The sequence below is a fragment of the Phaseolus vulgaris genome, chromosome 9 (genome assembly GCF_051622355.1).
Source record: "Phaseolus vulgaris cultivar YP4 chromosome 9, ASM5162235v1, whole genome shotgun sequence".
In the NCBI taxonomy this organism is placed as follows: Eukaryota; Viridiplantae; Streptophyta; class Magnoliopsida; order Fabales; family Fabaceae; genus Phaseolus; species Phaseolus vulgaris.
In genome coordinates, this window is record NC_143506.1 from 16,207,635 (window position 1) to 16,233,609 (window position 25,975).

At 30.6% G+C, this 25,975-nt stretch overlaps 1 protein-coding gene and 1 pseudogene across 2 annotated transcripts; both read right to left on the reverse strand.

The window, feature by feature from the left end:
* Positions 1 to 8,499: 8,499 nt before the first annotated feature.
* Positions 8,500 to 22,558, reverse strand: LOC137820150 (sister chromatid cohesion protein PDS5 homolog C). 2 transcript variants are annotated; one of them, XM_090294988.1, is made up of 15 exons: positions 22,098 to 22,556; positions 15,692 to 15,996; positions 14,675 to 14,878; positions 14,375 to 14,556; positions 13,483 to 13,609; positions 13,171 to 13,368; positions 13,025 to 13,072; positions 12,031 to 12,921; positions 11,810 to 11,917; positions 11,567 to 11,640; positions 10,990 to 11,041; positions 10,380 to 10,466; positions 10,261 to 10,304; positions 9,361 to 9,435; positions 8,500 to 9,291 (listed from the first exon to the last, which is right to left on the reverse strand). In XM_090294988.1, the coding sequence occupies exons 2-15, from the start codon at positions 15,746 to 15,748 to the stop codon at positions 8,850 to 8,852; spliced, it is 2,589 nt and encodes an 862-aa protein (XP_090151114.1). In that variant the 5' UTR covers positions 15,749 to 15,996; positions 22,098 to 22,556; the 3' UTR covers positions 8,500 to 8,849. The 2 variants fall into 2 exon arrangements, with proteins under 2 accessions (XP_090151114.1, XP_068480107.2); XM_068624006.2 differs by lacking the exon at positions 15,692 to 15,996 and having other exon boundaries at positions 22,098 to 22,558.
* Positions 16,197 to 18,127, reverse strand: LOC150025192 (uncharacterized; annotated as a pseudogene).
* Positions 22,559 to 25,975: the final 3,417 nt, after the last annotated feature.

Genomic DNA, 25,975 nt, shown 5'->3' on the forward strand with positions numbered 1-25,975 from the left:
TTCTTTTCGTTTAGAGATGGAAGATTGGATGCGTCAACATATAAAGAAAATAAAACAACAAACAATTTTGTTTATATATATTTGTTTTCTATTATAATAATAATAAACAATTAAAAATAAAATTATCTTCTTTACAGTTAAACAATATTTCTTTGTATTTTTTTTTATTTTTTTTTCATTTTGTTGTTCTATCAATGGAGTGTGTGTGATGGGGGGAGTGAATGTGACGTTTTAGGAGAAGACAAAGAGAACAGGAAGGACACGATAAAAGGGAAGAGAGAGATGATGGAATGATGAGCGTCTGATGAGGAAAGGGGCGTTCCCTGCCGTGTGATCAGAGTGGGTACCAAAGCTGTTACGGTGGTAATGATGTATTGGAAATTGGGCTGATTGGACTTTGGGCCTGCGACATTTGGGGGAGACAAAAAACCATTAGGATTCACTGCGACCACACGTACTGTAACGCTTCCCAAACATCACTTCACTCACCCTATTCCTATTCCTATTCCTATTCCTCCTATTCCTGTTTCTACACCTATTCCTATGCCTATTCTGCTTTTACTCCTTTCATCTACGCTTCTCCTGTTTGCAGTCTCACTTTACATCAAAACCTTATCTTCTTACCTTACCACCAAATCTAACCCCTCTTAATAATTCCATTATTTTCTCAACCACAAAATAATTCTATTTTTTTTATCTATGTTTTAATAAACTACATTAATATTTTACTAGTAATATAAAGCAATAAAAAAACACCTGTTAGTATTTTAGCAAATAATCCATTGACCTAAAGTGGAGTGAAATTTGATGGAAAAAAATACATGGAAGCAACACAGAATTTAACGTGATTCGATCGTCAATCTAAATTCATACAGACAACTGTTAGGTTTTCATTATATCATGTTGCACCCAATTACTAGTACAATTATTTTTTTAAATATAAATTATAAAATAAATACATAATAATTAAGTTCACTTACTAAACATGGTGTTTAGTCAACCCAACTCAATTGATGTTGACTTCATAGCCAAACAAAATTATATTTAAAAAAATGTTTTAATGGTAGGTTGAAAGCAATGTGATGTTATTATTATAAGAGAAATAATTAGAAAAAACAAAAAACAAAAAATAAAAAACGAGTGAGATAGGTACGTGAGAGAGGCATGAAAGGTGTACGATGTGCACCCAAAACGGAATGGTTGGCCTTTGGAGTAAAATTGAGGTGTAATTAATTTTATATATATTTTATTAATAATTAAAAAAGAAATAAAAAAAAATAATGATGATGTTAGCCGTAGAGTGTAGCAGAGAGAGGCAGAAGCAGGGACCGTTCCTTGGTACTTTGTACCATTTTTCTTTAGTCGTTATCTCTCTGTTTTTTCTCTTTTTAATCGAAACCCTATTCCCAACACTCAATATTCAAACCCTATCATCTTCTTCCCTTCTTCTCTTCTCTGTAATTATTTACCCATCACTTTTCAACCTCAAAATACACCTCCTAACTTAAGTTTAACATCATCAATCCACTACAATACTTTCTTAAGTACCTTTCATTTCACTCTAAAAATACTGCTATAAATTCAAATAACTTAATTCCTCAACCTTTTCAACCCAGATTCATTTAGATCAAGTTTCATCGTCAGTTTGTGTACTCATCTACTTTTTTAACACAATATAATTATAATTTTTTTAAATTTATAAATTTATTCAAATTTTTCTTATTATATAGTAAAAATTATAAAATAAAAATTAAATTTTAAAGACAAAAATAATTAGTTGTTATAGTTACTAAATTATAAATTATTTTAAAAACTAATCAATTTTTTTATTGATAATAAAAATTAAGTAATTAGATACCAATTTAAAAACTATTTAATAATTATATAAATTAATTTAAAAATTATTTTCTTTTAATTTTTATAATAATTTTTAATTTAATCATTATAATAACTATTTATTTTTGTGTTTAAAATTGATTTCTATTTCATAATATTCTTATAGTCTCATTATATATTAATTTATATATCCAATTATAATATCTAAGAATTGAAATTAATTTTACTGATGTGATTTAATTTTAGAAAATAATGATTAAAAACATTTTTTTTGAACAAAATTGAATAAATTATTTGTTGGTCTTATATATGACCATGCAAGACCAAATATTTTTTTTTTTTCCATTTGGAATTTTAGATGGAAAGGAGTAATATATTTTCCTAGTTTTAACTGTAAAATTAAGTAACAATTGATAAACTAGTGATAACTGATAGTTCAAGCATCTTAAACTAAGTTATTTTAAATCTTAAATATTTTGTAAATTTATCTCTTAAATTATTTAAAAATATATAAAATGACACATATGATATTTTTACGTGAATTTCAGTTTATGGTTAAAAATAGGTGTTTCTAGTTTGTTTTTTAAATTTTGACTTTAACTCTTTGCTTTTTTTATATTTGTAGATGAATTATTTTAATCACAATTTTTTTAATTTCAAATATTATGTTTTTCATATTATATATCTTATTGTTAATCTTGTTCTATGTCTTAAAATTAAATAAATATAACTAATGCATATTGTAGTAGATGTTACATTTTTGTTATATTAGTTAGAGTATTGATTAAAATAAATAGTTAAATATAACAGTATTCAAAAAATAATCAAATAAATCCATTATTATAAATTTCTTCAAATATAATATTTAAATAATAAAATAAATAGTAATACTTTAAAAACATTTAGAAAATATATCATTTTAAAAATTACTATTTTTTCTATAGTAAAATTGTTTAAATATACGAAATTGATAACTAATTATTTCTATTTGTTTAAGAAAAATATAGTCCATAGTTACTAAAAAAACATTTAATTATTATTAATAAATTAAATATTATTTTAGAGATTAAAATAATTATTAATATTTAAAATAATTTTTATTATTAATAAAATTTATAAACTAATTTCTAAATTATTATCTAATTAGTTGAGTTTAACAAGATAGTTATAAGTTTAACAAAAATGATTTCATAATCTCAATTCAAAATTAATGTTAATTTAAGCACAATTCTCATTTATATTATTAATAAATTTCCTAATTTATCTTAATCTAGTTCCACTTCATTTTAAAAAATAGAAACTCACAATTGTGAAACAATTCAAAAAGAGAACACAAAAAAATGAAAAGAAATCTGTATATAAAATAGGTCTGTATCTCATTAAAGAAAAATTACAGAAGAGATCAATAGAACTCAAAAAGATAAAACAAAATGTATTTAATGTTCTTGCACCTTGGTTTTCTAAAAGCATTTACGAAGTTAGTGAGGAAGATTTTAGCTTCCTAACACTTGCATATATACTTTGTAATAATATTTCTTGAAATTAATTGATGTTCCATGTTTTTTTAATAATAGTTTTTTTTATGTTTTATTATATATCCAATAGTATGAAATTTGTGTGTCCTATAATTAAAAGTCATAATTTAACATCACAAGTTTAATAAATCAATAAATATGAACATGGTGACGACTATGCACATTCTTATCTTAATTCCTGTATCCAATCTAATCAGTTGTATTCATAATTATATTTGGTTAATCAGTTGTATTCTCCTTCAACGTCTCACAAATTCAAACAATATCTATGAATACAAATTTATTTCACATTCATAGAAGCAAAGATTTATGATATGGTTATTTCAATAAATTAAAAAAACTAACAATAAATCTGTTCAGTTGGATATACTGAAAAATAACATACACTAAAAAAATCATGAAATAAAAATTAATTTTAGAGATAAAAAAATAATTAATTATTATAATAACTAAATTAAAAACAATTTTAAAAATTAAAAAGAAAATTGATTTTTAAATTAATTTATATTTCTGTTAAATCGTTTCTAAAGTGGTATTTAATTAGCTATCAAGGTTTTTCTACCAAATTTAGAATTAGTTGTTAAAACCTTGATAGTTAATGAAATACCAATTTAAAAACTATTTAATAATAATAGAAACTGATTTAAAAATTATTTTTTTTAATTTATAAAATAGTGTCTAATTTAATTATTATATCAATTAATTATTAATGGGAATACAATTTAGAATTAAAACAAAACAGATCTGAGATGTAACAAAGCAATGCATTTATCTGATGACACCAATGGTTTCCTTGAAACATAACTGACACAAGTTCAAAACAACAGTTGCATCACTGCAATGAATATCAACGATGACACTCTAACAGTCACAATTCCTGAAAGCAATTTATATTTATTTACTATCCAACAACTCAATTTCTTAAGCAGATAATTTTGAATAATGAATGTGTATATATTTTATAGAATACAGAAAAAGAAAAGAAAGATGAAATGGCTGGGACAGTATTAATTATCACATTTATTTTATACCCAAATAATTATTACTTTAATATAGTGTAAAATTTCATTCTAAAAAGTAGTTGTAAAATGAATATTTTCTTTTAAAATAATGGTGTGAAAAGGTATTTTTCTAGTTTGTGGCTGAAGTTGGTGATGGCAAAAGAGTGGAAACATAATTGCAATCCTTTTACATCCGTACAGAAGGAGGGATCCATTGGTGAGAGTTACAACTTGCAAGCCCATGTGCATACACCACAACTTGCTATCCTCATATTTATTAGGGTTTTATTTCTCATAACTTTTTTTATTCTAAATTAATTTTATTTTTAAATAATTGTTATAAAATCTTAATATGGATACATTGTTACTGTAATGTTTTTGTTAGGTTATGGACCTGACATGATAGTTGGTTATTTATGATTGTTGGTTGGTTATTTATGGTTATTTCTCTATGTATATAACATTATAAGAAAGTACAAATCAAGAAATCTCAATCAATTAGCATTAATTACTCAATTAAGACATAATCATGATTAAAAAGAAGAGGTTACAATTCGGTCTATATATACTAGATTACACTCTACAAAAATGATCATCTAATAAACACAAGGAGTACTCACAACTCCTATTTTATATTATACTAATTATATTTTATGTTCTTACTGACTATGTCATCGCAGGAGAAGCCCCATTGTTCCATCACTAGAGCTTGAAGAAAAACCATCTGAAAAAACTCATTCAGATGGCGACCAAGCTCAAGTTGGCTAGAACAGTTTTATATTATTATGTAATTATAAAATAGATTATAATATTATTATAACAACTATTTATATTTATATTTAGAGTATTTTTTAATGGATTCACAATATAAAAAAAAAAAACTAAATTTTTATTGTAAGAAGTCAACCATCTTACCACCTCTGATAATTTATTATTGAATAAAGTATAAATTTGTTTATTGTTAGTGTATAATAATTTAATCATATTATTTTAATTTGATTTAAAAGATTTTATAAATTGAAGTTATAGCTTAATATGCATGTATTATTAATGTAAATTTAAGTTAAAAATGATTATGTCGTCAATTATGATCTTCAATGTTCAGAAAGTTCTTCTGAGAGAAAATATTAGAAAGATTTAGTACGAATGAATCATAAAGATTCTATGTAAAATTTAAGAAAATATTTTTGACCTAAAACCTTAAAATAATAAATATATGGATCTTCAGGTTCATTCATATATAATATGAGGTTAAATGTATAATAATAAAAAAATATCTAAAATCTCATTTTCCATTTTCACTCCAAACAATACTGATATGAGAAATATTAAGTAAGAAATTAAAAAAAGATTCATATAGAATTATTGAATCATCAAAATCTTCTATGAAAAAGAGACAGTAATATTTCATTAAAGAAAATGAAGAGAAGAGAGATTATATATGTGATCAATGTTATTCATTCAGTGATTCTCTTAAGAGAGATAACTTTGTAATCCTATTTTTAAGAAATTATTTTTTATTACATCTGAAAAAAAAAAAATTCAGTCAAATTTCTGGTATTATTATTTTATTCTCTTTACTTATTTTTTTTCAAGGAAATTTAATCTATTAATTCCCAATAATTATTATTTAAAAGTACAAAGGAATCTACCACAAATTCTGAGCCCAATATACTTAATCAAAGTAAAACTCTGACATAATTAAACACTATTATGTATGTTGTGATGAATTTCCTGGTGTCTGCTATCAATTCTAATAATAAAAAACACTAATATATATGTTGTAAAAAGAATTTATTTATAATTTAATTAACCGAGTGGTGTTTAACTTACTTAAACCGAGGGTGTTTAATGAATATGTCTTGGATTAAAAAAAAAGAATTATGATTGTAGATGAAATTAAGAAGGTCTGAGTCATATTTGTTCTATTAAAATTCCTACAAGAAAGTTTGACAGATACATTTCTACAGATAAATTTTCTGTTGCACAAAATGTGTTTATTTAACAGATGTACAAGAAAAAAATTATAATTTAATCAATTCTTTATTATTTAGTCGTAGTTATGACTGTTTTTTCTAACTCTTCCCTTGTTAAAAACTGTGTTTCATAAAAAAATTGAGTGTTTTTTATCTGAATTTAAGATTATTATTTTTTTGTGGAAAGTAATGAGTTTCACAGACACATTTATATATTCTGACAAAGTGGCGTCTGTGTGATGCATGAACTAATCTACTCTATCAGAAAGAGAATATGCAGCTAAAAAAGAAAAAGTGAAGTTTGCAAATCAATTGAAAAGGTACAAAATTCTGATTGGTGATCACTGATAATCAATATATGTGGCTTTAGCAAGAGGACAAAAGCAAAGTCACTTTTGCATGACCCATATATTCAATTGGGTTTTGGCCTCTTGTAACTTCACTTTGCAGCAACGTTTGACCAATAAATAAAAAAGAAAATAAAAGTACATGTAACTCTAATCTTTAACCTGCTACACTATGTTTTTAAAATCAAGGATCAAAAGTAGCTAAAGATTTGGAGTTCTAACAACCAGCAAATTATGAAAAGACAAAACCACCACTATGTATTGTCTGTAAGAAGAAAGGGGATATTGGAACATAGTGTGTGGAGCTGTACTTTTCAGATCAATAATTCACAAAACAAGACACCACCCACCTTTTCTTAAATCAGAGATCTAAACTATCATTCAAAATTAAAACTCAACTCTCAAGTTTTAATATCATCAAAATTCAAACCAAAATACACACCAAGCTTTCATCCATTTGCTATAATGGAATGTTTTCGTGGCCCAACACAAACTAGATTCTCATAAATTAGCTGAGGGATGTTTCTTCCTGCACCCCATCATTCTTCTTTCGCACCCCATCAAATAGGTGAAATTATTAAGACCTCATTGTGGAAAACTCTTTCCAGAACATACATTCTAAAATGTATTATATACGTTTTTGAAAAATTTATTCCAAAAAGTATTTTTCAGAAATATATTTGTTGAATTGTGGAAAGTATGTTCTGAAAAACTTCTGAAAAAGATAATCCAAAAGTCATTTAAAAAGAGGGTAAAACAATTTTCTTTATTAAATTAATGGGATACAAGAAGAATTTTGATACGATTCAGGAAAGAAACTGTCTTAGCTGAGACGGTAACACACAGCCAACCTATCTGCACCCCCATAGTTCACATATACACCAAACTGTCTCTTGTCAGTTACCCTTTTTGCCTTTGTCACTACTTTTAACTATGTGTTGTGTCATAAATAAACTTTTTGTTCTGAATAATATTAAAGAGTCCTGAATTACACAATCCAAAGTTTTTCATTATGAAAAATTGAATTTCAAATTGTACAGAATCTTTTTCATGAAAAAAATGACTGAGACTATGCAGTAAAAAATAACCCAGCTTGCACCATCAAAAAGGCTTATAGATTGCATAGTCTAGCTAAATAGCGCAGTTAAAAACTTTTTTTTTTAATAAACCAAAGGAGGAAAGTGAAAATTTTCATATTGATGTTGATAAAAAAGGAAATTAGAGGTGTGCAAAAAGAAATCCCCTTGCTTACTCTGTATCAGGACCATATAGACTAATAAAATAGTTAAAACTGTCACATTCACCCTAAAGCTCCAAAATCATTAGAGAGAAATTGCCCTTAAGGTTTGCTTGTAATTTTGTTTCCTACTTTTATTTTCTGTTTTCACTTTAATTACATAACAAAATCGCGTCATGGTCCAAGGATTGCAACAAAGTTTGCGTACTTCACTGTCAAAATGTACGCATCAATATGAAATATGAATTATGGTAAACGTTTATTTTCCATCAATAATTCAAGGGATATTTAAACTCCTCAGTACAGTAAACAAAAATCAGCTTAGAATACTGAAACTAACTGAGGGTTCTCTCGGGAAAGTAATGTAGTGCGGTGATATGATATGCATGTATTCACTGACACTCAAACATGCAAATCGAAACCAAATAAACCGTACAAACATAGTTTCCTCCGTATGAATTATGGTGTACGTATTGTCTGAACAAAACAACAACACAATCACAGCTAAGCACTGAGCAATGCAAAAAACGTTAATTGGGTAGGAGGTAGTAAGTAGTCAACCGTCAGTATCAGGCAGTGCCAAATCATTCTTTAAATGATGGTTGCTAGCCAAATATTTTCAAGTGTTGCCTTTAAAATAACATCCCTCTAGTCTAGAAACAAATGTAAAAGTGATTAAAGATACTAGCCCATGCTACAACTAAACTAGCCTAGCTAATTAACCAGACAAAATAATACTTACCAACGATGAGAGAATTACCACAAAATGATGAACAGCTAACCTGATACAGTTAAGGAATAAACAGCGAGAATAAATACCCACTTATATGTTCTCTGATGCATCCTTCCACTCTTGACCTCACTCCCTCATGCTTTTGATGATCTTTAAGTCATGCCCTTGGCATTTTGAACTTTGATCAAGCATCTGAATTTTCATCCTCCGCATATTTTCTCTTCAATAAACCGGATTTCACCTTGCCAGTACCATTAACATCACTCTTTCCACCACTTTTAAGAGGTTTTCCTCTGGAAATGGCAGTCTTCAAGGTTTCTTGCTTGGATTTCCCACTTCTTTGAGTTTCTTGCTTAGACTTGGCAGCGGATTTTGGCTTGCTAGTATCATCATCCTTTGAATCGCTAATCTTGGAAGTATCAGGGTTTTTGGATTTATTACTCATTTTCTTAGCAGCTGCAACAGGTTTACTGCTACCACTTTTAGGAGTGCTGTCCTTAGATTTTCTACTAACTCGGTCCTCAGATTTGCTAATAGTCTTGGAATCTTTGGATTTGTTGCCATCTTTGGACTTTTGGCTAGACTTCATGGAACCCTTTGATCTACTGGGTGTTGCTGCTCCACCGCTACAAATTGAAGTAAAAATTAGACATAAAAAAGGTGAAAATGGAATAGATTATTTGATATTCGCGAACCTTTTGGAGGAATCATCCACCTTTCCTTGCTTGGTTGATTCGCCAACACTAGTTTTCCCTTTCTTCTTCGGTGGCCTGAATAGGATCAGAGAACAATGCAATGTGAACCACACTGTGTATGCCACAGCATCAAAGAGAATACAAAAATAGACAGCAATAAACAACACAAGTCCATTTGAATCCTTCAAAAAGAGGGAAAACATTAAACAATCTACTGACACATTCTTAATTAATAAAAACAAACCAGTGCAGCACATAGCCTAATTGCTTCACGAGGTATACAAATAACCAGGTCAAACAATTTAGCACTTTTCAATCTATATATATTAGTGAACAGATGAGTATATATCTGCCAAAAAAGTTTGGTGAAATAAAAGGATACAGACATTTTTTTTATTTTTTAAATATATCTCTTTTAGCACTCAACACTATTTATAAAATGCAACTAAAAATTCACAACCGTTACATGCTCTGGAACTCCAAAGGCTTCAATAATTAAAGGCCACAACAAACTTGGATCATCAAATATACAACATAACAACAATGACTGGGGGGGACAAGTTCCGAATTATGCCATGGGACAAATCCTATCAAAAGCTCTAAACTAAAGGCTCAGGCAAATCATCATTCACAAAAATACATATTTGCAAAAGGAGTATGCTCGGTTTTTCAAGTTATATATACCATGGTAGCATTATTTGAAACAATATATCAATCAAATCAGTAATAAGCACAAACAGCACCAAATAAACAAAAGAACACACAGATGCACAGAATTTCTGCAAAACGCAACATCACAATATATGTACACCTCATAAAAAACATGCTTAAAAAGTTATAGAATAATACAAACAAAAGATGTATCTACAGAGAATGACATTAACAATATGCAGAACATACATATCAGTGGAAGCATCGAGACTTTCACGATCACTTTGTCCTTCCTGTCCAGAGAAATAATTGGCATTAATTTATGTGCCAGAGAAAATTTGGTGTGCAAAGAAAAGTCGTAGACCAACCTCATCTGCATCTGAGTCAGCTTCAATGAACTTCCATTTTTCCTTCACGAGATTTAATGTTTCTTCATCACCATCATCGTACAAGACCTAAAATAGAGAACATATGTCAGAAGATAAAATAGGGTGCATTTGGTTTAGTCTCGAAAAATTAATTTTATGAAATTGCTCCTTTTTTTCACGTGTTACTCTTTCTAGCACATGAAAAAAACACTAAAATTACTTTCTTTTTCATTGTTTACGTTTTACTTTTAATTTCCAGAAAAACTACCTCTATCCCTATATATATGACTCTTTTCAGAAATCTGTTATTCCCTTTCCGCAAGACCCTTTTCAAATTGTTTCTTGCACTAATTATTTTTTTTCAATACGATCTTAATTATATTATTTTCGTAGTCAATAAATAAATACAATAAAGTGATAAAATAAACTCATTTTTCTCTTCTGCAAAGTGCAGAAAATTATCAGCACATATGAATTAATTAGGTGAAAAGTAGTAAAAGATACTAAAATGGGCACAGCAACACAAAAGAACAAAAAGAATACGAAGTTTAATCTCAATAATGGAAAGGGGGGGAGGATAGATAGATGACTTAATAAACTGTCAAATCACCTTGTGCTTCTTTTTGCCAGAATAAAAAGAATGGATAACACCTCTGTAAAACCTGAAACAAATGAGGTGTCAGTCAAAATTTATAGTAAATATTTCTATTATATAAAGATGATCAGGCAAACTGATGGAATGTGCATGATATACCCTAGTTTTATTCAAACACATATTCCCTCGGTATCTCACATCAAATCATAAACCCCCCAATTTCATTCTTACAAGACAGTTTGACATACAAACAGATCAAGTAGATTACACACACATAAGCCAGTAAAGAAAATCTAGAACACAAACCATTGAGAGCACAATAACTTCAACAGAATGGTTTACAAAAACATGCATGTAATAAATGTTACTGTAATACAAATAATTCAAACCTCATGAACACAAAGAAACATTAGTCCAGATTAAGATGTGTAAAAACAAGTGTTCCATATTAGACAACCATAAATTAAAAAAAAAAAACTAGAGATTACAATTTGAAAGTAAATGCCAAATATCACGAAGCATTTCCTGGTCCCTTATGAACAAAAACTTCCAGTGACAGCAAGTAAAAATGGGAGTCATTTTAAGTACTTACTCACGATCCTCAGGCCACCAAACTTTGACCCTTGAACCAACAAGGTTTTCACCATATTCCTTCACATCCGACTCCTGGTACAGGAAAAAGATAATTAGCAATCAACCCAAGAATACAATGAAACTTCTTGAATTAGCAAGACCAAGCTACATAAAGGATTTTTCCAAACCAAAGGTTCCCTTAGAAATATATCATGGAAGTTTCAGTATCATAATTTAAAAATTCAGAGGGTAAATGACGTACATTTTCTTTTCCTGAAGTGCGTTTCCTTTTCACATTTGCCCTGGGAGTCTCCTCTGAACTTTCATCTTTAGTTGATTTTGTACCAGACCTCGGAGAAGAAACCACTTCCTAAATAATTAAAATTGATTTATTTAATGCTTTACATTAAAAAAAACAGAATAAATCATGCAGCAATAATGGTAGTATACAGAAGTAAACACAGTATAATGCTTGAAAAATACCCTGTCCACTTCCATAGCAGTTGATTTTGCAAGGTCTGTTTCAGAGTTAGCTTTCACCCTCCCTCCCTTTTTCTTGTCCCCAATCTGCTTTGAAGAGGATCCACCACTACCCTTTTTGTTTTCATCTAATTTCTTCGCTGAGTGCTTTTTAGCATCTGCGTCATTTGCTGCCGCACTTCCCTTTTTAACTGAATCTACAACACTAGTTTTTTTCACAGAGTTCTGACCGGGTGCCTTTTTCATTGACCGCCTAGCAGGTCTGGCTTCTGAATCACTAGCTCCTCCAGACACCTTGGAAACATCCTCTCCAGCCACAGATTTTATAGGGCCGTCTTTCTTTTTTGTTCGTCCATGTTTCTTTAATCGATTCTCATCATGGAGGCTCTCACTTGGTGGAGAAGCAACTTCAGATTCATTGTTGCATGCCTTTGGTGATGAAGTCTTAGCATCAATTTCTTTGTTGTTCTGTGAAGGTCCTGCTGCTTCAACAAAATGGTCCTCATGAGGAGAACTGGGTACTTTCTTGCTGTTGCTTTCATAGTTGAGCATTTTCTCAGTTTCCTTATCATTAGGAGCAACTTGACCCTTGGAAAGTTTAGCAGATTTAGTTGAAGAGCTTGATTTCTTCCGTCGTCTCTTGGTAGATTGTTCTGGCTTATTTTTACTATTGTCAACTTTTTCAGGGTCTAAATCATTACACGCTTCATGACCAGATATATTCAAACCTTCAGAGTGATTAGAGCAGTCAGCATCCTCTTGCTTTTTAATGGACTTGGAATCAGCTAAAGTATCTTCTTCAACACCATTGCTCATGACCGACTTTGGAGATATATTTACATCAGGATTTTCTTGTTGAGAGGGTGTAACTTCCCTTGGATCCTTCTCGTCTACCTGGTAAAACCACAATCAGTATGTTCCAGAGTTCAATTCTGGACAACAAAACTCTAGAGCCACAAGATATGTAAAAAACAAAAGCATTAAAGTGGGGCCATACATGTGCTGAATCCTCACGTGGCTGTTTTGCCAAATCAACCTTATCTTCCTGAAGGAATCAATATGACAAAAGTAAAGTTTCAAGATTCTCTTATCATGAAATGTTTCAAATATTAAGAATTGACAAATGACCAACAGAAAACTTACCACGTGCTCACTAGTAACACATGTATCATTTTTCTCCAGGGTATCAGATGTGTCTTGGCATATTGAAGAAAGTACCAAACTATAATCACCCATAGGTATACCCAAGGATTTCACTGCTTGAACCAAATAGGGTTTAAGCTTGGTTGCACAACTTTCAAGGACCCTCTCACCCAATTTTTTGGCAATTGGAAAAGCTTCCTAGATCACAATGATTATCAACGTCAAACCAATGATAAAATTAGAACAAAAGCGGTTCAATTTCAAAATCACAATCAACTTAAAGGAATGAAAGTGAAACTGCCAAACTACAACCTCGTCATCTTTTTTAACTGTGGCCAGAAGTGTAGACAGAAGGTCTAAGGATATATCTTCACTTTCCTCTAGAACAAGGGTCATAATTGTTTCCATGGATGAAAAAACATTTTCTGGATGATGTTCCCTGAAATTTATAAATAGACATGATTAGAACTACGTTCCCCTTCCCCCACATTAAGAGTTTCCAACTGTCTAAAAAATATGCATTAGTACACATGAACAACTATGTTGCACAGCCACAAGTATGAGCACTGGGTTTAATAATTTTTAAGAAAATCAGGATAAATATTTCATGTTAAGCACAAGATAATTATATTTATACATGGATTAATTTTATTAATTTGATTTTTCTGGATTTCTATAAATTTTCTTCATATAGCTGATATTTAGTTTGATTTCTTGATTTCTGTAGTTTAATAATTTGATTTCTTCACATACATGGCTTATTTTTCATATTTTTGTTGGTTTTTAATCTCATGCAAACCTCATTAAAAAAGCATAATTGTAGCCAAATTTAAAGAATATTTTTCATTATCCAAAGAAAACATGTAGCGAAGGAGACTGAAAATAAAGCCAGTCAAGTTCTAATAGAGTCATAATATATTGTATCAGACTGTCAGTATCCACCAGAGGTAAAATATGTATACATAGTCAAATTTATAAGTATTTTTCTAAAACTATATCGAAGGAAGTCATCAGTAATCACACTACTATGTGTTTACAAGATAATAAGCAGGAAAAAAATAAACACATTAAGATAGTTAACACAGACTAAGTAGTAACAGATCAGAATAATAGAACCGTGCTTGAAGTAGAAATACAGACGTCAAAGTAATTGAAGCCATGATGAAGCGCAACTTAAAGTAGAATCACAGAAGACAATTAGTACCTTATTGCTTTAAAGAAATGCTGAAACATCTCCAAAATCAGGGCATCACATTCAAGATCCAGCATTACGACACATGATCTGACTTTTGCAACAGTTTCAAGAATTGAGGTCCTCTTTGCATATGATCGACTTAACTTATCATGTAGATTTTCAAATGAAGATACTATTACTTGAAAGACCTCCTGTAAGAAAATGTCATTGGTGAAATTCAGTTGGATTGGATCACAGATTTACAATTTTTTTGTAAAAAGTATAATAAAAAGTCCATTCATATACTGTAGCAGAACAAATTATGCACACCTTCATTTGATCATCATCATAAGGAGCTTCAGGTGCAGTGATTCTTGTTATTTCACTGATGCAAGAGGCAACTGCAACTTTGACATCATCATCTGAGTGCCTCAAAAGTTTGTCTGCAATCAATGCTTTCAATGATGGAGAGAGTGCAATTTGCATAGAGTTTGAAGGTGACTGTTCAACCCTTGATAAGAAACTCTCTACTTGCTGCACGGCAAGGGGAAACAATATGTAAAAATCACAAAAATGTGTGTAGTACTTTGGCCACCCATCTAGTTAGGACGGTGTTTTAGACATATAATCAGAAGAATTGTTAACCATCACCTCACTTCAAAGTTCAAAATTATATACTTTTTTTTCAGATATAAAATCACGGGCAGTTGAATTGAGATAGAAAATTATGTATGGAGAGGTTAAATTTTGAATTGTGAATAATTTATATCATGATTCATAAGATTCGTAAATATTAAAAAATGTATTGAATATAAGACATATAAACATGCAAATATACTATTAATAACGACCATAGTAAAAAAGCAGTGGTTGTATGTATATCTGCACAACTTCAGCAACATAACCTCCAAAAAAACATTGATGCAGCTGCTTAAAATTCCTATAACAATGGTTATATGCTACAAAACAGATTTTGCATTATAGCCATTCAAAAAATAAGTGTTGTTGCTACTGCATAGTTACTGCAGACAATGGTTGTTGCTAGTATTGCTACACATACTGAACGGCCTCAAAAACAAAACAAAATATATCCAAATCATTCAGATTTCGTCCTCTTCCTCTCCAAGATCTACATCACTCAAGTCATCTTCATCTTCTATTAAAAGTTTTTCCCTTCATCTGTGTCTTCAACTTCTTCCCCATCTCCTACTATGGATTTCCCATTTTTATTGGTCTCAGCATTTAAGCTTCTAGGACCTATATGAGTAAAAGAAAAACAAATAAACTCTAGTTCTAGTTTGAACATTGAAGTTCCAATTTCTAAAAATAATAAGTATAAACAATTACCTCTCTTCCTATTTTTGCTTGGAGCTCCCTCTTCAACGTCAAAATACTCATGCACATTCATCCATGAGGAATCGATACGGACGCAAGGATTTTCTTTTTCAGTGATTCCTTCGTCATCTGATTCAATATCTCACAAACATATGGGATCATAAGCTTCCCCCCATTCTCTTTGCTACACTTTTGCCTCAAGTTAAAGATTGTACTTCACGTAAACCAGAGCATTTAATCTTTGATGTTCCAATCTATTCGTTATCTTAGTATGCACTCGGTCCAAAATGCTCCAACTTTTTACACACCTTGTTGCACTACATATGAAGCTCAAAATTTTCATGGCCACCTTTTGTAATTATAATGTAATTAAAAATTTATAAATCATATAAAAATGGTAATGAGTAATTTAATTATCAAGTTGTTTGATATTTCTAGTATCTATCGCCACATCCATTCCAAAAAAGCCCCTTATCCCTTGAACTTTTCAAGTTGTTGATTACTTGCAACTCTTGTTCTTGAACCAAGTTGATTAATTTCAAGTTGTTTCACACAAACCCCAACACCTCACTATGCACGATAAAAATAAGTTGATCTGAACAAGGAAGATAGTGGTACTTACTTAGTAGGAAAAATTTATATGTAATTAGCTTACCTAGGATTGAGACAATAGGTTGCTGCATGGAGAAGCCTACATAGTTGTAAATTCCACCCAAGTGTCAATAATTTTCCATATTTTTTTACACCTAGTTTCTTTCTTTTGGAAATTTTCGGCAATTTGCTCCATAGCTTAATTCATTGCTTCATAAATGGATCGCATGGCTCGCTTTGCATCAACATTTACAAACCTCAAAAACTTGTACAAGTGGAATCACACATTTTAGGCAGTATTTGATTGATCTTCAAAATCTACCATCACTCAACACTAGATTCATCACTTGCTTAGCCTCAATTTTAGTAGCATGTGGACTAGTTGTCCATTCTTCCGAAGCAAACATAGATCTAATAGCATTTTTTTGTTTCTATTTAATGTCAAAGAAGTCGCAACATGTGTGATAGCTAGTCTTGCCAATTCCCGTCTATTAGAGTGCTTTCTATACAAAATAAGAACCCATGTGTGCCTAAAAATATTAGTGATTACCTTTGCATTGCGATGGTGTTGTACAGAAGCTCTCCAATGTCCTCAGGAACTAGATAAAGACAATAATGAGATGCACAAAAGGGATCAAAATAACTTGGTTCTATTTTCCATTAACATTCTCCCAATTGCAACTAGGTTAGAAGCCTCATCTGTAAATACTTGGACAACATGCTTCACTCCAATTTCACCCACTATGTTGTCCAACAACTCATACATTTTTTCCATCTTTTATCACATCACTAGTATAAATAAATTAAAAAAAAAATGTCCCACTTGGACTATTAACAATAACATTAGTGAGTGATCTTTCCTTTCCCATCCGTCCAACCATCACACATCAATGTGCATCCCATTTCTTCCTAACACCACTATATTTTTCTAAATATTTTTGGACATTATCAACAGTTGTTTTTCAAATAGGAAACCCTTACCTCATGACAAGAAGGAGGCTTAAAATCATTACAATGCTCTCCAATGGCATTTAACATTTGGATAAAATGAGGATTCCTTACAAGATTAAATGGCAATGCATTACCATAAATGATGTTGCAAACTTCTTGGATTAGATATTCTCTTGTTTATAAAAATGCATTGGTTGTCATTTGTTGGAGAGCATTCTCTCCTTTTGCTACTTCTTTTGTAACTTCTGCACAATCAAGGTTGTTCTCCTCTTTCTTTCTTTCTTTACTTTTCAGCAACTTCACAAATGTTTCATTCACTTCATCTAGAATACTAGGACAAGGAATAACATCTTTGTTTGTTCTAGTAAGATGATGCTTCCACCTTGCTATGCCACCCCAACAAGCATAAGAACAAAATGTAAATTTTACTTGTAGTCTATTAGGAAGAAGAGCTTCACAATAGTTCTAAGTAATATCAGGCTCCCTTTTTATTTATCCATTTCTATAATGCAAGAGTCCAACAAAAAACTCACTAAGGAGTAGCACATATAAAAAAAGGGGAGGGACCAGCAGCAACACATGTTGAGGAGTAGAAAGAAACACTTAAAAGGCCACCAAGTAGACATAAGGAAAAGATAGAGATAAGTGGGTCACAGGTGTAGGTGGAGAAGAGAGATTATGGGTAAGAGTCTAGAAGGGAGGAAAAGGCAAAATAATAAGTGGCCATGGATGGAAGGAAAAGAACAACCATTTTGCCTCTCTTACCACTCAGATTCTCACAAAAAATAAAAGCAAAATTAGGGCTTTTACAAACCAGGTCGTTTTACCCAACTTGTTTCTGAGTGCAACCTGAACACAATTTCTCCCATGATTCAAAGCACAATTCAAACCAGAATCGCAATTCATGCGATTCCAAAAGAGATTTGAATGACACAAAACAGATCCCAGAGCAAAAAACGAGTGTTGCTGCTATCATATCATGGGTGTAGAGAATCGTATCATAAGATACGACTCGTGTATCATATGACTCTTACTACCATGATTAAAACTATAAAATCAACCTTTGTAATAGTTGCCTGAGTTCAGAGGCATTACTTAATTATTTTAATCAGAACAATTCTCTACTCTCATCCACAAAGGTAAAAAGTGCCTAGGTGACAGGAACATAAAGAATGCTGGTCTTTCACACCACTTAATTATGAACACGACTGTAATTTATAATATAAGCTAAATGACCCAACAAAACAGCCACACAAAACAACACCCACAGAGCAGAGAAGGCAACCAAAGTAAAAAAAATGCAACAAAAATCTCAAATCCAACACCTGACTACCATAGATTTATGTAAGATCAGATACGATAAACAATGTTTAGTATTTAGCGTAAAAATTATATACAAAAAGACAAATTCGATAAGAGAAACACAACCAGTTAAGTAAATATAAATTTCAAATTTCCAGAAATGATATATTTGGCGACTAAAATAACCAAAAAAAAAAAAAACTAGTGACAGGATTGTTGATAATTTAATGAGTGAACACACCCTGTTGTACCATATCAATATTAATCCACATTTGTGATATAGTTTTCTTCCTTTATAATGTATCTTTTAAAAAATTGCATTCAGAAAATCATGCAGTGTGGAGCCCAATATATGAAAAATATGCCACAATAATAGTTTACTTTTTATTATACATCAATTTAATAGATACTATTAATGCACTATTAAATTGCCAAAGCAATAAAATTTATTTAGCCTAGTGAATGAGCATGATTGTATCAAATATTTTCCATGATAAAATAATTAAAATGTTATTGCAAAACATAGTTAACTTACAACGGAACAGGAACAATTAAAGAGATAATTAGTTATTTTTTTAATATTTTTATATTTCTCTATTGGATAGAAGTTTTTCTCTAGTTTTACAATTTTATATTGCTCTTTATGGTTTGTCTAAGGTAAACTATAGGCTAAATGGTGATATTTAATAATAAATGGTTCAGATTATATAAATGGTGATATTTCTTAAAATTAAACTTCACTGTGGCCAATGATTTCAGGATCATCAACATTTGTTCCAAGAAGCAGGAAAAGCACCTTATCCCTCACAAGAGAGGAAGTTCAAAGACTCAAATTATTTTCTTTCTAGTAAGATGTGATGATAAAGGGTTTGTAAGGATTGCAAGGTGATTCCAAGAGGGAGCCTTATTACACAACATAAAGATTAGAACCATGATGTTTTTCTTGAAAAGCAGAAACAGAAAACACGACAAGTTACCAATCTAAATAGGTGCCAACTTAAGGGAAAGAGTTATTTAACTTTTAAGCAAAAGATACTGGAGGAAGATAATTAGGAAACACTTGGTAGTGCTATCGTCAAGTGGGATGAAATGTCTAAGAAGATAAAAAACAGTGTACGCAGAACCACCTACAAGCTTTTTGAAGAGTTATACAAGAGATTTGGATTATGTAAGATGTATCAAGTAAAGTTTGGCCAAGTCACGATACATAGAAGAGACGAAGGAATTAATTTTGTAAGGTTTTCAATAATGGAGAAGGATGAATTCCTAGCACAGAAAAACTAGAAACACAAGAAAATGAACAGAAACTATAGAATTTGTATTCGAAAAGTAATGGAAACCCATGAAAAGAATAGATAATGACAAAGTTGTCAGATCAAATGATATACTTTTTGAAGTTTGGAATTGTGTGGGAAAACAAGGTATCATTTTCTCACAGCCTTTAACAAGATTTTGATATCTAGGAAAATGTCATATGAGTGGAGGAAGAGCACTTTGGCCCTGTATTCAAGAATAAAGGAGATGTTCATAATTGTGCTAATTATAGAGGTATAAAACATACAAGTAACACTGTGGTTAAGGGTGACTGACCACAGAATAAGAGGCAAAGTGAGGTTTGTAAAGAATCGGTTCAGTTATTTCCTAGGAAGGTCTACAATAGAAGCAATTTATCTTTTACAGAGCTTGAGGGAAAATGTACCAAAATACAAAGAAAAAGGCTTATGGTTTTTGTTGAGTTTGGAAATTTGTATGACTAAGCACCAAGAAAAGTGTTGTGGAGAAATTTGAAAATGAAAGGTGTTAGAATTGCTTATATTGTTATACAGGCCATGCATGTGGGTAAAGATGTGAGACTAAAGATTTTCTTAGAATAAGGGAATAGTATTACATTAGGGCTTACTTATTTAATCTTACCATGGATGAGCTAGCAAGGGACATACAAAAGCCTGTTTCTTTTTGCATGCTTTTTGCGAATGATAAAGTTTTGGTTGAGAAATCCAGGAAGCAACTAATCTAAACTTAAACTTTGGGACAGACTTTGGAAATAAAGGACTTTCGCTTACGTTGGAATACAATAGTGTATAGGCATTGTAATTTTAGCAAGATAAGAATAATCTCTTGTAGAAGTAAATTGCGAGAAGATGTCACACCATATGTTTCTTAGTTTAAATATACGGGATCAATATTACAAAATGATGGGGAGATTAACAGGGACGTCACACCTAGGACATTAGGATACACAGGTTATTTCTGACTAAAAAAATCACCTACCAACTCAAGTACAAATTGTCATACATACTACTGTATCCTGACAATCCTCTATGGTCATGATGTTGGACTTCACAGAAAGAAGAGAAAAACGTCAGAGTGGCATAAATGAGAATGTTATGATGGATATGAGGTCACACAAGAAAAGAAAAAAGACAAAATGATTATATATGAGAGGGATTAGTATGGCAACAATTAAGGAAAAGGTGACAAAAAACAGACTATGGTGTATTAGACGTGTATAAAGAAGGCTCTGCGAGATACCAATGAGAAAAGTATATTTATGGATTTTAGTCTGGTGAAGATCAGGGAAGGGAGGCCAGGAAGGAAACTGGAAAAAATAGCCACAGTGGATCTTGTTGAAAATAATATCTTTGAAACGTTGATCTTAGCAGTTGTTGTTGCAACACATTATCCTTCCTTGCAAATCTTCTGACGCTATTAAATTCACGCAGAACCACTGGTCGCTAGTAGCCCAAGCTAGCTCCACGTGAATCTCCAAGCCCATCATTGATATATTTCATGTCCTTGTGACAAACATCCCAAATTATAGCAACAAGCCAAAAATATCAAGATATTCAACATCAAATTAACAAAAAGGTGGAGGGTGAGCCTTCGTGGATCTGGGGTAGAGGAAGCAAATTGCAGGGTGCTCCAATAATGTCTGGGGGGAGGAGAACCATTGCTATGGTGAAGCGAGTGCAGCCCCTGCACCACAACCACTAGCACCAAGTCAATGTTCCCTCAGACCTATCGTCACTGTTGGCACCACTCCAAACCCTCCCTCCCAATCTCATCACAACCAATAATCAACAAGCAATAATTCCATCCATTGACAAAAAATGAACAAGGCCTATTTCAAGACCTAATTCAATTTCTTCAGCACCATCTATTTCATACATCCATGACCAAACAATCAAGAAGATTGGTGTTGATTATAATCAATTACAGCCTATTAATACTATTACCAATCATCACTTACCAATTAGAACTCCATAACTTTAAGATATATTTATACTATAGTATATTAGGATATATTTATTAAATCGTAACATAAACGCTGTAACAATTATCCCATTACAGCCAAGTCAGTTTAGGTATAAGAATAAAAATTTGACATCAAACATTCCATGCACTCGTCCTTCTATCAAAATCTCACAAAAACGCCAAAGTCAAACAATCTCAGCGGCCAGATTACGGGAATGAAAAATGTTAACGACATGCATCAAATAATTAAAAACAAAAGAATCTAGAACATCACGAGCAAAGTATTATGATAACTTTTGAAGGGAGAAAGCGTTCTTACATCTAGAAGTGAGAGAAGCTCCTCCACGGATGACGGCGGATCTGCGAGTTTGTTCCCGGCTTCGAGAAGTTGCTCTTCCAATTCTTTATCTGTCGTCGTCGTCGCCATTGGTTGTTTCGTTTGTGCGTCTCTGCCTCTTGATCTTCTACAGACTCAGGTTGCTTCACTTCATTTCGTCTATGAAACCGTTCAAATCCAACCCGATTTGAGACTTGATGTGGATTGAACAAGGAAATTAGGGTTTTTTTCAATTATTTTTCTTTCCTTTCCCTCTTTTCCTTGCCAAAAATGAGAAACAGAATAGAGAGAGAGTGCCAGATAATTAAAAAAAACTAAAGAGAGGGAGTAAAGTTCGTTTAAAAAAAAATTGAAGAGGAAAAATTCTCATGAATTATATGTATGTCTACAAAGACCTAGCATTTACTATTTTTCCATCCACACGGAATAATCATTCAACCCAAACAGAACGCAAAATAATAATATATTAATAAATTTACATTTAAATTTATTTTATAAGCACTAATATGTAATCGTAATTGAAAATATTAATTGTAATAAAATTAATAATATTATTTTATTTTATTTTTCACCTGAGATTAGTTGACGTCAAAACTATTTCCTTATATCTGAGTATTAAATAATAACATAAAAAAGGTTGTAATATAAAAAAAAATGTCCTCTAGTTAACTAAAAAAATATATAGTAAATCACATTGCCTAATTTACTTAGTAAAATGTTTATCTTATGCAAAAAAGTTCTAAATCTATTAGTTAGAATCCAACCTTTCACAATATATTTGAAAAAAAAAATATGTATGAGTTATGTTAGATCTTGTTAGTAAATGTGTATTTTCATATAATCTAAGTTGTTATTTATTTCTCTGTTATTTGTGCAGTTTTGTGCAGTTTTCGCAAATACAAACCAGCAAAACTTCTTGAATAGGACAGATAGTAAATGATAGTTGAGAGTGTTAACTAGTCAAATGTAATGTTTATAATAAAGAGTTTGAGGATTAGTATAAGCCATATAAAGAGCATTTCATTTATCTTCTCAATATATATTTTTTTTCCTATTTTCATTTTTGTAGCAAGGTTTAATTACTGTATCAATCTAATCCACTACTACCAAAATAAGTTATTGTGTTTTTTTTTATATAAAAGTTTTCCTATTAGGCATCATTATGCAACTTGACATTTCAGCTAAATTTACAATTCAAATAACAACAATCATCTGTCATGCATGAAAAAATGATCATTATTAAAAAATAAAAAATAAATAAAATATAAAAATATGGGGGACTATATCAAAACTCATATGTTAACCAAAAAATACATAGATAGATTATACTCATTCATACAAAATTCTAATAACATACTAGATGGAAACTTGTTATACCAATTAAATGATTCTCTATTAATAAATCCTAAATTAGCCAACTTATCAGCACACACGCATTCTCTTTAAGACAGATATGAGTAACCCTAAGCCTGATTTTTTCAAAGTAATTAAGACAAGTATCTTATTGATTACGAAACATCCACAAAACATTAGTCCGTAAATGCATCACAAACCAAGGCAATTTGTAGGTTCTAATTCAGGCATGAGTTTTGATACTCTTCATGGTAGCTGAAACAAAGTATTTTGTCAAGACAAACAATCTCAAGGAACCCATCCCGGTGGCTCATTGCATGTCTTTTAAAGAAGCGAACTCAAACTCATAGAAACTTTTCCCAAGAGAAATTGCTTTCCACGATCCAAGACCCTTCCACACCGGCTGCAACTTTTTAGTTAAATAGTGTATGAGAGGTTTACCCCCTTAGATAGAATAATCTGACCATGAAGATGTGTCTTGTAATCCTCAAGATTAGCCAAGTAATATGTCTCATCAATTTAGACAACAATCATGTCTCCCTTAATACAAGAAGTAGGTAACTAGGACAAAGGAATGTCACGTGTATTTTCCCAAAACCTGAGCAAAAGTCTTCCTTTGTCCTGGCATAGCAGACACTTTTTTATTAGGGAACACTTCTTGATCCATCAAACAAGCTCATGAGATGAAGAAACCCGTAAAGCCCTCCGCCATTCTCAAAGGCTAACAAGTTGTGGACCAACCCACGTCAGCCACCACCGTCCCACTGGCCCCACCACCTAAAAATCTTGATTTTACCACAAATGTTGATAAAAATCGTGACTTTACCACAAATTATAATTGACTACGTGAAAAAGGTGACAACTTTGGTTGTGTGCAATAAAATTTACAAGAAAAAATTTAAGGAAAGAATATCAATCCTTTTAATATATCCATTTTGTAGTTTTAATGCTAATTTTATTTATCATTTTGGTTCATATAACACTAAAACAAAATTATACTTATTTTTTCATTCTAAAAATTAGCGGTCACAGTAAAAAAGTAAAAAAGTAAAAAACAACTTTGATGGCAAAATATCAATAATAATAATAATATTATTATTATTATTATTAGTGAAAACATATGTGTTCACATTTTTTATTTTTATCATTAACATTTTCAAAGTCAATATTATAAAAAAAAAATTCAATATTTTATATTTATTAATAATTCTCAATTTAATGAAAGAAATAAATGAAAGAAAATGAAAGAATTTGACAAAGAGAAATAAAAAAGGAACCTATCAAAAAGAGAGTGTGAGCACCGCCCCTCAACAATGACTTTAAAGGTCTGATTGCAAAAGGCATTATCATTGCAAATCCAAGTTACGAAGATCCAATCTTCCTTAATAATTGTTTCTCCATAATACAATGAACCTCTTCCCTACCTTACGCGAGAAAGATCGCGTCAAAAATCATAGACTCAAAATTCTATTGGCGAATTTGGAGAAGCTTCAATGTCACATGCGTGATGAAAATAATATGTGATCCATGAAAAAGGATGTAATTAGAGTGAAGAAGAATAAGTTGTTTTGATCATCCAGATCGTCCATGCGAGGCATTCGAAGATGGTCTTCTGCCAAATGTGGTTGACATGGTCACAGTCACATACTGAGTCATGGTGAAGAACTATGATTTAATTTTTAAGAGACATGAAAATATGAGAAAAAAACATACAAAACGTTTAATAACTGCAACACTTTCAAAATTTAAATTTGGTAATTATTCTTTACAAAATGATATAATATTAATTTTAAAAATAAAAAACAAAACAATTTTCAATTAATTATACAAATAATTATTTATTTATTAAATGCTTAAAAAATAATTGAAATGTCTAAAATAAAATAATAAAATAAATGTTAATATAAGGATTAAATTAATAAACATAAGAAAAACAATTAAAGAGAAGAATCCTTTAAATATAAGTATAGATAAAGAAGATAATTTTTATATACATAGACTATTGTAACACAAACAACCATGAGAGATAATGTATAGATGAATATTGTTGAATATTCTCAGTCTTTTTAATAATGTATCGATGTACCTTAAAAACTATGAAATGTTTTTTTTTTTTCTTATATGATTGTTTCTATCACAGTGAGTTCAAACTTATTCACTGCAAAATCATTCAGTTTTTTTTATTTTTTTATTTTATATAAAAGTCTTTCTTTTTTAATAGGATTTTTACTAGTGTTTTAAAACATAATAATCAATTTCATTAAAACATGATGAATTATATTGCAAAAATGGTGCTTGTAAATATATAATCTGTTATCATCACATCTGGAATAACATTTAAAGCTTTATAAAAAGAATATAAGGTTTACAAATAATTAATTAAGATTAAAAATAATAAACTAGGGTTAAAATTAATCATTTAAGACTAAAAATCATTAATCTATGGAACCTTTCATGTAATTGTTTTTGTGTATACTTTTAGATGCATTCCTTACCTCATAAATATT

Excerpts from the sequence above, each read along its gene's own strand:
- LOC137820150 (XM_068624006.2), bottom strand. The coding sequence starts at position 22,205 with ATGGCGACGACGACGACAGATAAAGAATTGGAAGAGCAACTTCTCGAA. Across the intron at positions 11,641-11,809 it reads GCACTTCAGGAAAAGAAAAT|GAGTCGGATGTGAAGGAATA; the intron begins GTACGTCATTTA and ends TTCCTGTACCAG. Across the intron at positions 9,292-9,360 it reads GTGGATGATTCCTCCAAAAG|CGGTGGAGCAGCAACACCCA; the intron begins GTTCGCGAATAT and ends TTCAATTTGTAG.